The following is a 13,637-nucleotide window of genomic DNA, read 5'->3' on the forward strand; positions in this document are numbered from 1 at the left end:
TGGATCTTTAGTGGCTCTTTAGTGGCTCTTTAGTGGCTCTTTGGCAGTCATTTTATTAGATCTTTAGCAACTCTTTAGTAACTTTTTAGTGGCTGCTTAGAAGCTCTTTCGCGTTGTGTGCACATTCCCATCCTCTCTGAAATGATAGGAAATAACGTCAGTCTGACAGCAGGAAAAAGAAACGTGTTAATGAATGTGAACTAAAATCCAAATCAAAGATGTGTCACTGATGCAGTGTTGCTATGACAACCCTGTTTTTTTTTTTAAAGAGTTGGGACACATGTGTAAAATGGAAATAAAAACAGAATGTGATGATTTGTAAATCATGTAAACCCATATTTAATTTAAAATAGACCAAAGAAAACATAAACAATGTTGAAATTTTGTTTTATAAAAATATTTGCTCATTTTGAATTTGGTGGCAGCAAATTCTGTTTATTTACATTTTACACAGCATCCCAACTCTCGTAAAACGTTGTTGGAAATCAGTGTAAAGTTTTATAACTCCTATAATTCAAATGAAATAAGGTTTAAAAATGAGGTCTTACAGTTTAATCCATATCCTGCTGACAACGAAATGCATCCAATCATGCTTTATATCTGTAACATATAACACGGATGTGTTCAGGTACGATGTGCTTTCATTTGCGTGTTGTTATTTGTACTTATTCTATGCGTACATATTCTTTTTCCATATTTTATTTTGGTATATCTGCAAATGTTATACACAAACTTAGTTCAGATGTATCTTACAGTGTATTCTCTGCATCTTCTGTCTTAAAGTTTTCTGCTATTTCTGCAGTGAGAGAACATCAAGCATTGATTATCTGGAAGTTCGTAAAAAATAAATTCCTCTGAAGGTCTCAGTACATTCTTCCTCATTGTATTTATCTAGAATGGATGGTGATGTGTGGGTCACTCGTAGTCTGGGATTAAGTGTTCATTTTCATGATTTTAATCAAGGATTTTTTTTCTAAATGTCACAAAGAATAACAGGCTCATATGTCAATATTTCTATTTTAAATCCAAGGAGGAGGAGAGACAGAAGGAGCAGGAGACGAAGAAGAGAATAAAGATCAGCTTCTAAAGAGTCCTGTGTCGTCAGCCATGCTGCGCGCCTCCATCCGTTCCCTGTCTCCGTTTCGTCGTCACAGCTGGGAGCCGGGCCGGAGCAGCACCGCTGCACAAAGTGACGGCACACAGCGCAGGTACTGAGTTTCAGCACCCTGAAAGACAACATCCAGGCCTCACGGCAACACATAGAACTGGTCAGGCTTCAAAGAGCCCTATCTGCCAGCATGTCATCCCTCGATCTCTACAAATACAATCCTCTCAGGTCTCAGCTCCCCTCACATCACTGCAGTCTTCTCTGGTGGCTCCGCTCCACGTTCGTCCTCCAAAACGTCCTCATGTGATACTTTCTGATCTTAGAGTGTGGTGGGAGTGGCCCCTCAGTTTGTTTGTGTTGTGTGAGCATTAGCATGCGCAAATTTCTCTAGAAAACATGAACAGAAAAGTGATTTACAATCAAAACTCAACTCAAGTTCTCGTAAGAAATGGGCATAAAATGACACGAGAAACCTCAGCACGTGACAACGTCGGCTTCATTCCAGTTTCTGAGGGAGCAAACGACTCATTCGGGAACAACGTGTTGCTTTGACATGAACACGATCGTGTAAAACATCAGGACTCATCCACAGCTGGCTCCATGAGCAGGTCAGCAGGTGAGGAGGTGCTTTAACCAGATGTTTCACAGACACCCACACCAGTGTTTGTCCGACACTAGCAGGAGAACATCCTGAGGAAGTATTTCAAGCCTCTGTGAACAGAATAGAATCAGCAGACCAGCATCTCCCGTTCCGCTCTGAGAATCTGACCGTCTGTCCCTCCTTGTCCTCCCACTGACCGTCCATCTGTCCCTTCTTTCAGCTCACCGAAGAGCCTGTCCGGAGAGGTGAAGAGAGCCAAGCCGCCCCTCCACAGGAGAAGGTACACCATCCATCCGTCCCCCGCTTCACCCACGCTTCCCTCTGTTTCATTACATGGCTGCATTCTTGTCCTGATGGCATGTTAAACTGCGTCAGTGTGAAGGAACGTTCTGAGAGCGTAATATCAGGCCCAGTGTTTGGGAAGAGTTTGCTTTCTTGTCTTTCGTTACCGGGCTGCAGTGATTCTGTGGTCTGTCCAGCCTCATTCTGCTCACATGACAGTCTAGACGCACACACACACACACACACACACACACACGCACACACAGACACACACTCCCTGGCTCATGCACGGTGCCCAGTGGAAAAGTAATTAATGGAATGGAAGCAGCAGCTCGACACAGCATCTATATAAAAGTCCTCTTTAAGTCATTGTAATGTGGTGCTGTGTCAGGTCCAGCTGATTAACACTGGAGACAAACATGAGTCTGCATCGAGTCGTCTCACAGCTCAGGCTCACCTTCGTCCACGACATGAACGGACACATCGCTGCCATCATGAGAATATCATGTTTAATCCCTCTCATTCGACACCTCTTCGATCCAACGTCTCTCCATCCTTCATCTCTCCGTCTCTGCAGTATGAGCTGGTGTCCGTCCAACCTGCCTCGTCCTGACCAGGCGCACATGGACAGCAGAAGGTAACCAGCGCGGGTCAACAGTAGAGCACAGATGAGCATCGTCAAGACAAGCACATTCAGAACAGCAGAGGTACACGTTAATGTCTCTTTTCACCCAGCTTCAGTCTGGAGGGTCTGGAGACAGAGAGGCCCGCGGTCCAGACTCAGTCCTCCAGCCGCAGTGATCCGGAGGGGCAGGACGCCGGCAGGAGTTCCTACCCAGACAGCCAGGAGAGGGGCTCTCTGGTGTCGCTGACCGAGGAGGAGCAGGAGGGAGACAGCAGCAGCATGGATAGCCAGGTGTGTATGTATGTGTGCGCGTGTGCGTGTGTGTGTGTGGACTATCAGGTTGATTTCTGTATGAACGTGTTATTTCTGCCTCGTGTTCATGTGTGTGTGTGTGTTGTCAGACGTCACATCAGGTTGTGTCAGTGACCAGCAGCTGTTCCACCATGTTTCATCATCCGACTCTCACCAAATCCATCTCCATGGTAACCATCAGTCAGCGCGATGTCGACGGTGAGTTTCTGTTAAAGAGTCCGTTCTGCTCTCGTCTCCTGTTGTTTCATTTCAAGATAAACATTCTTGAACTTCGTTCAGAAAGATGAAGGTTCTTGTTCATGTGTTCATCCCGCTGCCCACATCAACCCATCTGTTCATGTGTTCATCCCGCCGCCCACATCAACCCATCTGTTCATGTGTTCATCCCGCCGCCCCCTTTGATACCTTTTAGTGGGTGGATTTCCTCAATCAAAGCGACGAATCCGCTTCTCTCTCAGTATCTCCCCGCTCCTCCCCAAAACTAGACGCCTCTTTCCTATTGGCCTTTCCTCCAGTGATGATGAGGAAGAGGAGAAGGAGGAGGGAGGGAGTAAGTATAATGAGTGTTTCTTGTGTCAGTCTGGTGTCCTGTAACGACCCCACCACCCCCCCAGCCTGTTTCTGGAGCTGCAGACCCGGAGAGCTTTGTCTGTCCGCAGAAGAATAAACTAAAAGATGTTTTAATGTCCTCAGTCTGAACACCTGACAACTGACCTCTGACCAGCCTTTAAAACATTTCACTGATGACCATTATAAAATACAATATGGCGGTCCTTTAACTGAAAATAAAAAAAAAGTAATTATACTAGCCACACCTTAATTATGGATTACCTTCAGTCCTTCAAACCTCACTGTTTCACTGAGGGTGCCTGTGGGTGAGAGGATTAGTTCAAAGTACAGACACATAAAGAGACATGAAGTACACATAAAGTACAGAGATCTGCAGGAATGAATCCACTGAAACTCCCAATTAAAACACAAGAAGTTTAAAATGTCCTCTACCTGCTGGATGGCACTGTACTCGTGTTTTTTGGCCTGGCTGTATTAATGGTTTTGTAGTCTCGTAGTTATCTCATGTTCTTTTTTCTTTTTGGATAACTGGTAATAGTCTCGAGCCCACATGTCTTCCTCTCTGTGTATTACTCAGCTTTGTGTTAACCTCTTTAATTCAGCCTTTAACCTCACGCTGCGGCCACATGAAGAGCCGATCCTTTGTCTTATCATGTCATCTCTTTGCATCCTGTAGGGGGCAGCTCGTTCACCTGTAACTCTGGCTCACTGGGATACAGGTAGGAAGGCAAATTGACTAAACCAGCAGCTGATACCTTTCCAGAATATTTACTGATTCGCTGTAACTCAGTGCAGGACACCGGTGCTCTGTACCAAATGAGTGACTAACATGTCAGAATACAAAGATGTCAGAAAACTAAGATGTCAGAGTACTAATTTGTAACAGTACTAACATGTCAGAATACTACCTAAGTACTTCATTTGGAACACAGCCCATTATAGTTCTGGGTTTTTGTTTGTCACGCAGTAATTATTTTTCCATCAGACCACTAACTGTGATGTTACTGTGTGTACTTTAATTCAGTGGGAGTAACGAGATGGATGTATTGTGATGGTCCCCACTAACCGAAACTAAATTAAATTAGTAATTAAATTACAAAAAATGAGCCAAGTGACCTGACAGTTGCTTCTTTGCAGTATTTCCGAGGAAGAGCCGGGGCCTCTGCGGACGGACACTGAGGGAAAAGGAGGGCCTAAAATCAGCCGGACGTTCAGCTACCTCCGCAGCAAGATGAGCAAGAAAGGAAAGGTGAGAAACCGCGAGGGGAGTCCCGAAGTTTAGAGTCAGCTGTGAAACGAGCACGGCACCGAAATCAGCGGCACAGCGTCGCTTTCATCAGATGTTATGTAGACACGTCACAACGGTCCTTCTTTGATTTTGAGTGATGTTTAAAGCTTCAGAACCTTCAGTACTTTGTAGAAGCTCCTTTCAGCAGGTTCAGCCCTTGCAGGCTGGATTTGGACAGTTTATCTACCCGGCAGATTCTGTCAGGCTTTGTCAAATTGGATAGAAGTGTGTGTGTGTGCGTGTGTGTGTGCGTGTGTGTATGTGTGAGAACCACCGTCTTCAGGTCTCTCTGCAGTTCTTCTTCTGTGTTTAAATCTGGTTGGGCAACTTCAGGACAGTCAGAACCGTGTCCCGAACCCACTCCAGTGTTGTGTGGGGGTCACTGTTTCTCTCTAAAACTGCTCTGATCAGTTAGAGAGAAGATGAACAGTAAACACGTGGAGATCGGTCTGCAGTGCTGATGATGCAGGATGACATCACTGCAATTAATGAACTGTCAGTCTGTCCATATGACTCCATGAATGCACTTCACATGTAAAACAGAAGCATGTTTATTGAGGCTGTATGTCCCCGCACATGTCCTGCTGTCATTAAGAAGCAATTTAAGATAGCTTCATGTCAGGGGCTGCATTTCACTGATGCATCCTAATTCCTGCCGACCCCAGCCCAGCAAACAACAACAAAAAAAGAAGAAACGAAACACAATAAAACTGAAGTGAAAGCAAATATTGAAATATTGACACAAAAGAAGAGAAGATTAACTGCGCAGTCTAAAGCCATCTTAAAGGAAATTAAGTGTTCAAAGATGGAAAATCGAGAAGAAAAACACCAAAAATAGAAAACAACATCTTTGTATAACAATATTTTTAATTATGACCAATGAAATAAGATTGCTTTTGTCATGTCATCACATGCTGTGTTGGTTTCTGTGCAACTGTGCAACAACTCTGCAAAACTTTACAGTGTGAAAGAGGAAGTGTGTGCGTGTGTGTGTGTGTGTGTGTGTGTGTGTGTGTGTGTGTGTGTGTGTGTGTGTGTGTGTGTGTGTGTGTGTGTGCCCATGCACGCGCATCTGTGTGTGCCCACATCTGTGTGTGCTCACTTCCTGCTCTGAAATGATGAGCCAGCCGCAGGTTAAACAAAATACACTGAATCCAAACTCAGACAGAGACAGACATGACTTCACACGGAGGATGACAGATGGACACACGGACAGATAGACAAAGTTCAGAGAGACAGTGAGCAGAGAGACGGACAGCCAAGGGACGGTTACCAGAGACAGGAGGACGGTTGCAGCCATGCTGTGTAAGAGGTTCAGTCGCTCTATGAGGTGGAGAGGAGAAACTAAATCAGATGAGGTAGGAAGTGTGTGTGATATTTATACTTGTATAACTGTTGTTGTGTAAACATTAATGTGGAAGTACCATAAACTGCAATATGACCGACTGGAGGTCGGCTCCAAAAAGCCTTCAGCTCCGTAGACTCCCATTCAACTTGTCTCATGAAATACGAAGTCCAAATTATGGAGTCATTCTCTAATGTCCCTCCTTCTGATCAGTGATTCCAGCATTGATTAGATATCAGGCCTCAAACAGAGCTCTGTGTGGGGGCCTGTCTGTTTCATTGACAGCCGTGGATTCCAGTATCCATACTTCCATACTATTTAGTACACCAGAAAAAGATTGTAGAATGTCCAAATACATAGTATGTTAGATGTAGGATGCCAAAAGTACCAGGATGTTCTACTACAGCCGGTGGTACTTTGCAGTCTGCAGGTCAGCATGTCTACTCCAGCTGTTCTGACCCACAATCTTTTGCACGGCGGAAGAGACGTCACATCGACTGAGCCGCCGAAACGGTTGGTGGCGCTGATGCTCCGCCCCCAAAACAAGGGAGGAGGAGGAGGAGGAGGAGGAGGAGAACATACTACATGCAACAGTACATGCTTTTTAAGGGAAGCTGCAGTACGTACTAAAAGTAAAAAGAAATAGTATGCGATTCGGACCGCAGGGTAGGTTTTACTTTCAGATGGGCGGGGCATAGTGTCCTCTGGTTTGTCCGCTGGCTCCTCCCCCTCTCGTCCTAATATGGTCACTTCTGGCTCTAAAATACCAAGATGGTGATGGCTGAGCGGAACTCGGACAATGTCGCTTGTTTCCTTCCCGCAGCGGATCTCTGCGTCTGTCTCTCTTTCATCAATATAATAAAAGCTTTGCATTGTCAGGTATTGAAACCATTTGATGAGACACAGTCAGATATTCCCACTCAGTTATTTCATCAAGTTTGTTTTCTCAGTGGATGATCTGTCTTCTTCTTTTTTTTAAATTTTTTTATGGCTTTCAGGAGAAGGAGAAGGAAAGGAAAGCAGAGAGTAAACGAGAGAGTAAAGAGAGAGAGAAGAAGAGTGCCAGTGGTCACCTCTTCATCCCCATCAGTCCTCCCGCTTCCACAGCCTGTCACCACTGCACCAAACTTCTGCACAACAAGGAGACCTTCCTCTGCAACAGTAAGACTCACAGCGTTCACTCTTGTCTTCTCCTGCCTCCTTCCTTTTTCTCCCTTTAATTCCTCTTCTGTGATCACCTCTGTGTCTCTTCTCTTTAATTCCATTTTTTCACTTATCAACTCTGCAGTCATGACTTGCTGCATTTTTGCCGTAGCTGCAGGAAAATGCTAAATGTAGTAGTTCATTGATGAATGCAAAAACAGGAGTGTCTGCTGCAGCAGTTTGGAGCTCCTCTCATCTGTCCTTCCACAGTGAGTGTAGAAAGTGTGGACATGATTTGTGTCACTTTGTGGCTCACACTGCAGTGTGTGTTCATAGAACAATGGAGCTCTGTGGCTCGTCCACACTCAGGGCTGCTTTGGGCTTTGATGACCGGAAGACAATGGAAACTCTCCTTTTAACTGACTCTTTACAGACCGAACTGTTTTGGGTTCAGTTGTTTGTTTGGAGAGTTTCAGACTTGAAATGAGAGACCTGAGTGTGCGGTTGAGTTTTGTTGTGTGAATGAAAGTGCAGAAAGTTTATGTTGTGTCACTGATGTACAAAACAGATGATTGGAGCTCTGAGTGTTTAAGATCTGAAGAAGATTTTGAACACAGAATAGTCAAACCCAGACAGAGGCCTACGCTTTCACAGTTTCCACTGACGTGTGTGTTTTAACATGAAGACTCGAGGTGTGTGTGTGTGTGTGTGTGTGTGTGTGTGTGTGTGTGTGTGTGTGTGTGTGTGTGTGTTTGTTCCATAAATAGCAGAATGAGAAGAGCGGCCCACTGCTAACTTCTCCATTAGTGTTACAGTCTGTTGCATCACTCTCTGTGTGTGTGTGTGTGTGTGCGTGCGTGCGTGTGTGTGTGTGCGTGCGTGCGTGTGTGTGTGTGTGTGTGTGTGTGTTTGCAGATTGTGGAGTCCATGTCCATAAGAGCTGCACAGAGAGTCTGTCTGTGTGTGCAAAGAGCAAAACAAAGGTAGGTCTTCATTGTTTCTGCATTCATATCTCTAAAATCATCATGTTTCATTTGACTGTGGAATAAATGAAACTGAAATCTCAGCTGAATCATTTATTCACTTCGATATGTTCAGGATTTAGATGGACTCAGATTAACGTTATAATCAGTTGTGATCAACAGCTGCATGTGTGATGACATGAAAATCCAAAATCAGTTTGCTGCTTTTTACAAAATTGGCTACTTTTTAGTAAAACTCACTCAAAACTTGGCGTTATTATTGATCAACATGAGTCCTCAGGCCTCACAGTCAACATACTGTACGCTGTCAAAGATCAAAATTAGATGGAGGCTACTTTAACTTTTACCTTTCACCGAACAATGTCCTGTCTTTGTCACCAGCAGCAAGCACTGGTGCCAGAAGCTGGTCCTGGGTCAGCCGTTAACATGAGGAGTAAATGTAAGAACACAAACAAACTCACAAACACTTGTGGAACATGTTTGTGAGACAAAGATTGCCTTTTTGACATATAACATTTCCTGCCCCGTGTTGTTTTTATCCAGGCAATAACTGACTGTAAATTCATATTACACTCCACCGGTAACCTGAGAAGAGGATGTTGTATTAGTCAGGCCTACTTCAGATAAAACAATGTACCAGTTTCTCTCAGTCCTCTCTTATTGTGAAGTATTTTTAAGGTGGTAGGTAGAAAGCTGTGGTTTTAACTTGATTAGTACTGATTACTGACAGATAGTTGAGGTGAGACTTTCTTCATTGGGCCCAAAGACAATAACTTCAGTTTTGTTCTTGTTTAATTGAAGGAGGTTCTGGAGCATCCAGCTCCTGATCAGATTGATGCACTGTCCCAGAGCGTTGACTGAACTGAAGTCATTCGTTGACACAGCCCTGTAAATTTTAGGTCATCTACTGATGTTGCCATAGAAGTAGGTGTAGGTGTAGAAGTCTGTGTTTTGAAGGGCCGCGTGAGCGTGCCACAGATCTGTTGTTGAACACACATCAGGCTCAGTGAGTGTTCAAATAGAAATCTATATTTTCTGTTTTGATGTTTATATCCAGCTACGTCCTCAGCATCGTCACTGCCATTGGCGTCTTTGTCATCGTCACGGGAGCGATGGTCTACGGCGACCACCCCTGATGACCAGATTCCTGTGATGTTTCCACGGAGACACCCCAGCATCTTCAACTCACACAGCAACCTGGCAAAGAGCATCTCCACCAGCAACATCGCCGGGTGAGGAAGTGACTCGGCTGACATACGTGGCTTTATGCACGTCGTGAACTTTAACGCCGTTAAAGCAACAAATTGCACTTCATTTCCTGTCAGTGCAGAGCACTTGAAACAACACTATCACTGTCAAAATTCCTGCTCTACACAAGAGTCCTAACATGTAAGAGCACTATTTGTTAATGTACTGAGGGAAGATGGGCGGGACGCTGCAACAGCTGTGTTGGTAAAGACGTCCCAGTATATTGCAATTTTGGTGTCAATTTTGAGGAGAACTTACATCTGCACCTCCATCAACTCAGACCAGGTCTGAGTGCAGGACAACGAGCAGAGAGCTCACATGAACAGACCTATCCAAAATCCCGCAGACAGCTTTGGTGGATGTTCTCCATATTAAATCACACTTACATAAACAATTAAACCAAGATTTTTTTTTTAATGCAACCTTCTGATTCAGTTAATCCTATAAAAATGAAGATGACTCTTGTCTATTAATTTGATGTGAATGAGTCAGCTAGTGCGCCTTATGACACAGCAGCCGATCTCCAACCATTAAATATAATAAGACACTCAGGTTAACTACAAATTAATTGTTATTAAATTAAACATAAACAGGTAACAATTCAAAAACATGTTCATCTACTCCTCTGGTGTAGTAATCTACCAGCTGTGAGACCACTTAGGGTGACACTGTGTCACTTACAGACAAAAGGTTAAAGAAGTTTACACACAGCAGCTTTGGTCATTTAATTAATGATTGGAAAGTAAATTATTCACACTTAAATCTCTCGATGCGGTTTATTTATTAACACCACAACATCAGTCTATTTATTGACACCACAACATCAGTCTATTTATTAACACCACAACATCAGTCTATTTATTAACACCACAACATCAGTCTATTTATTAACACCACAACATCAGTCTATTTATTAACACCACAACATCAGTTTATTTATTAACACCACAACATCAGTCTATTTATTAACACCACAACATCAGTGACGTTTGGAGCACATTGCTCTTCATCAGTGTTGTTAATAAATGAATCACATCGGGAGCTTTAATTGTGAATAATTTATTTCTGCTCACTCCTCAACATCGTTCCAACACCTGATTTACTATATTGGATCAGTGTTTTTTGTTCACATTGACATTTAATTAATGCTAGTGTTTGGTGTTTACAAGACGCAGGTTTTTGTCTTCTGTCATTAAACCTCTTCCCAGTATCAAGCAGCCTGCATATCCGCTGTTCAATATTAATAACAGTTATGTTCATATTTGTAGGAAACGAAACCAATCAAATCTTCTAAATCTTTGTGGTTTTGTTCATGTAGGTTGGATGATGTTCCACTGAAAGGCCTGAAGTTTCTGTCCCAGTCCACCGACTCTCTGCATCAGGGCAGCAAAGTAAACGCCTCGACGGAGTCCCTCACTGATGAAGGTAGCGTACTCATTACACACACACACTCACACACACACACACACACACACACACACACACACACACACACACAGTGAAAACATGTAGAAAAACTGGAGAGTGTTTTACTGACAAAGCTGATCGATCGTGTGTAGGTACTGAGATGATTGACAGCCAGCTGATGGGAGAGTTTGAATGTGACATCAGAGATCTGGAAGCAGATTCTTGGAGCGGCATGGTGGATAAAAAGTTCTTGAAGATGCTGAAGAAAGATGAAATCAAGAGACAGGACGTAATTTATGGTAAAAATCTGTTTTAAGATGAATGTTAGATGTACAGGCTACCGTCACGTCCACACACGAAGATCAGAGTGCCGTCTCTCTCCACAGAGTTGTACCAGACGGAGGTCCACCATTTGAGGACGCTGAAGATCATGTCGGAGGTTTATTATAAAAGCCTTCAGAAGGAGCTGCAGCTCGACACCCAAACTCTGGACAAGGTCGTTAATGAGTTGCTCCACCTGCAGCACCAATTCCTCTAATGATGACTAAAACGCGCACATTAAAGGCCATTTTTATCAAACCTTCTTCTGCAGATCTTCCCTGTTTTAGACGAGCTGGTGGAAATGCACACACACTTCCTCACGCTGCTGCTGGAGAGAAAGAGAGCGTCATCAGCAATGGGACAGAACAGCAGCAGCTTGTACATCTGCCGCATCGGAGGCATGCTGGTCAACCAGGTGAGCAACGACACACGGGACGTCCCAGTTCGAGACGCGCTACGCAGAGCGGTGTTCTCCTCAGGAAATATTCACCACCGTTTGTGAGTCGGGGAGCAGGTGCTGGTAAACGCTTTCAATCCTACAGTGGCTCGACCGCTACACCCAGCAGGACATGCATGTTAGTCTTCGACCCTCAGCAGCAGTCAGGCTAAAAGAATCACAGCCAAAAAATAATCATCACCCAATCACATCTTTTTAAAGGATGTGTCACCTAGCAACGGGGTCACCCACACTTCCTCCCTAAGATCGTGGTTTCTGTTCTTTCCTCAGTCAGAGTTGCTGACAAGTTTCCTCTGAGAGGATTTCAAAGAATCTTTTCAAATACGGCCCCCGGAGTTTAATTTGACTTTTTAACCTGGCTGTGTATTACAAGCTGCGTGGAGTATGAATGTGCTCAGTAAATGTCTGTTCTTGAGGTTGGATCCTCCGGTGTTCGAGGGGAAATATTCACAGTCGATTTTATGGGAATCTGCTTCGAATTTGAATAAGTTTGATTCCAACTAAAAATGTCATTTCTTCGTGTTCTTAACTTCAGTTTTCAGGCTGCAGCTCTGATCGTATGAAGAAAGTTTACGGGAAGTTCTGCAGTCGCCACAACGAGGCCGTCAGTCTTTACAAAGACCTGCATGCCAAAGACAAACGCTTCCAGGCCGTGATTAAGGTGAGCACCCCCCTCTCGGCCGCTCCCCTCCGCACGGCGCCGTGATGTTTTTTTTGCGTGACCTGTGTGTGTCTGTGTGTGCAGAGGATCATGAGCAGCAGCATTGTGCGGAGGCTCAGTATCCCAGAGTGCATTCTGCTGGTGACTCAGAGGATCACCAAATATCCCGTTCTGATCCAGAGGATTCTTCAGCACACTAAAGGTAGAGATGAAGAACGGCTCCTCAGCATGTAAAGCAGTTCCTCCAGGATTTCACGGAGTTTTTTTGGTGACTGTTGTGATAAAAAAAAAAATAATATTTTGCGTGCGGATTTTCTTAAAAAAAATTTAAACGTTTTTTAGCGTTAATTTGCGGGAATTAGAAAAAAATGGCAACACTAACTAATAAAGGAATAAATATGTAATCACTTCCTGTGAGTATAATCGTTCTGCACATCACAGAAATAACTAGTTCTAACCTTTTATTTAAATGTATTTATTGAACTTAGAAAACTTTCAGCACAGCTTCTGCTGACGACATTTTTTGCAAAACAGATATCTGGAATTTAAGTAAATTGATGATTGTGACGGCGTCAGATGATGAAGTTCTGTGCTCTGACAGACACCGATGAAGACCACAGCTGCGTCTCTGAGGCTCTGCGCTGCGTGAAGGAGCTGATCCTGGCTGTGGACTGTAAGGTCAACGAGCAGGAGAAGAAGCAGAGGCTGAGGGAAGTTTACAGGTACTTCAGTCCGACTACAAACCAGACACGTCATGAATGTAGAGGAGCTCCTTGGGCCATGTGAGGCTCTGACACTGTAACATGTACAGCTCTGATTGGGGAGGAGCTCCCACTTCCTTATTTACCTTTTGATTGAGTTTCCTTGGTATTTTTTTTTCTCCTGTCCATTTCTGCATATTTTCCATTTTCAAATATTTGGACAGCTAAGAAAATGTGAGGTGTTGCATAAAGTCCTCACATGCTCCACACTCAAATGAAAAATAAGACCATGAATAAATGAGAATCAGAACGGGACTGTGTACAATCAGCCCTTCTGTCCATCGCACGTTTCCAGTTGCATGAACAACAAGAGTTTCCGCAGTGAAGCGGAACGATCAGCTGTTCCACCAGTGCACCTCTCTGAGCCTCCGTGTGATCTCTGTGATCTCCAGTCGCACCGACAGTAAGTCCATCATGAGGATGAAGAGCGGGCAGATGTTTGCCAAAGAGGACCTGATCCGAGGGAGGAAGCTGCTGCACGACGGAGCGCTGCAGCTGAAGAACTCCGCGGGACGACTCAAAGGT

The 13,637-nt window shown here is 44.1% G+C and overlaps 1 protein-coding gene across 2 annotated transcripts in view; it reads left to right on the forward strand.

Annotated features, from left to right (window-relative positions):
- Positions 1 to 13,637, forward strand: part of LOC138205766 (A-kinase anchor protein 13-like) — a 67,982-nt gene that overhangs the window by 42,863 nt on the left and 11,482 nt on the right. The window contains exons 15-33 of one of the 2 annotated variants that reach the window (XM_069161982.1): positions 1,031 to 1,208; positions 1,930 to 1,989; positions 2,569 to 2,628; positions 2,727 to 2,907; positions 3,018 to 3,126; positions 4,175 to 4,217; positions 4,636 to 4,747; positions 7,130 to 7,292; positions 8,190 to 8,257; positions 8,639 to 8,696; positions 9,315 to 9,489; positions 10,824 to 10,930; positions 11,065 to 11,211; positions 11,299 to 11,408; positions 11,505 to 11,648; positions 12,226 to 12,351; positions 12,436 to 12,553; positions 12,953 to 13,073; positions 13,505 to 13,635. In XM_069161982.1, coding sequence (XP_069018083.1) covers positions 1,031 to 1,208; positions 1,930 to 1,989; positions 2,569 to 2,628; positions 2,727 to 2,907; positions 3,018 to 3,126; positions 4,175 to 4,217; positions 4,636 to 4,747; positions 7,130 to 7,292; positions 8,190 to 8,257; positions 8,639 to 8,696; positions 9,315 to 9,489; positions 10,824 to 10,930; positions 11,065 to 11,211; positions 11,299 to 11,408; positions 11,505 to 11,648; positions 12,226 to 12,351; positions 12,436 to 12,553; positions 12,953 to 13,073; positions 13,505 to 13,635 — 2,211 coding nt within the window. The remainder of the gene's footprint in view (positions 1 to 1,030; positions 1,209 to 1,929; positions 1,990 to 2,568; positions 2,629 to 2,726; positions 2,908 to 3,017; positions 3,127 to 4,174; positions 4,218 to 4,635; positions 4,748 to 7,129; positions 7,293 to 8,189; positions 8,258 to 8,638; positions 8,697 to 9,314; positions 9,490 to 10,823; positions 10,931 to 11,064; positions 11,212 to 11,298; positions 11,409 to 11,504; positions 11,649 to 12,225; positions 12,352 to 12,435; positions 12,554 to 12,952; positions 13,074 to 13,504; positions 13,636 to 13,637) is intronic. The other variant, XM_069161983.1, reaches the window with a different exon arrangement.

This window comes from Embiotoca jacksoni, unplaced genomic scaffold (assembly GCF_022577435.1).
Source record: "Embiotoca jacksoni isolate LCO1_2020_lvr unplaced genomic scaffold, fEmbJac1.0.p SCAF_3, whole genome shotgun sequence".
In the NCBI taxonomy this organism is placed as follows: domain Eukaryota; kingdom Metazoa; phylum Chordata; class Actinopteri; family Embiotocidae; genus Embiotoca; species Embiotoca jacksoni.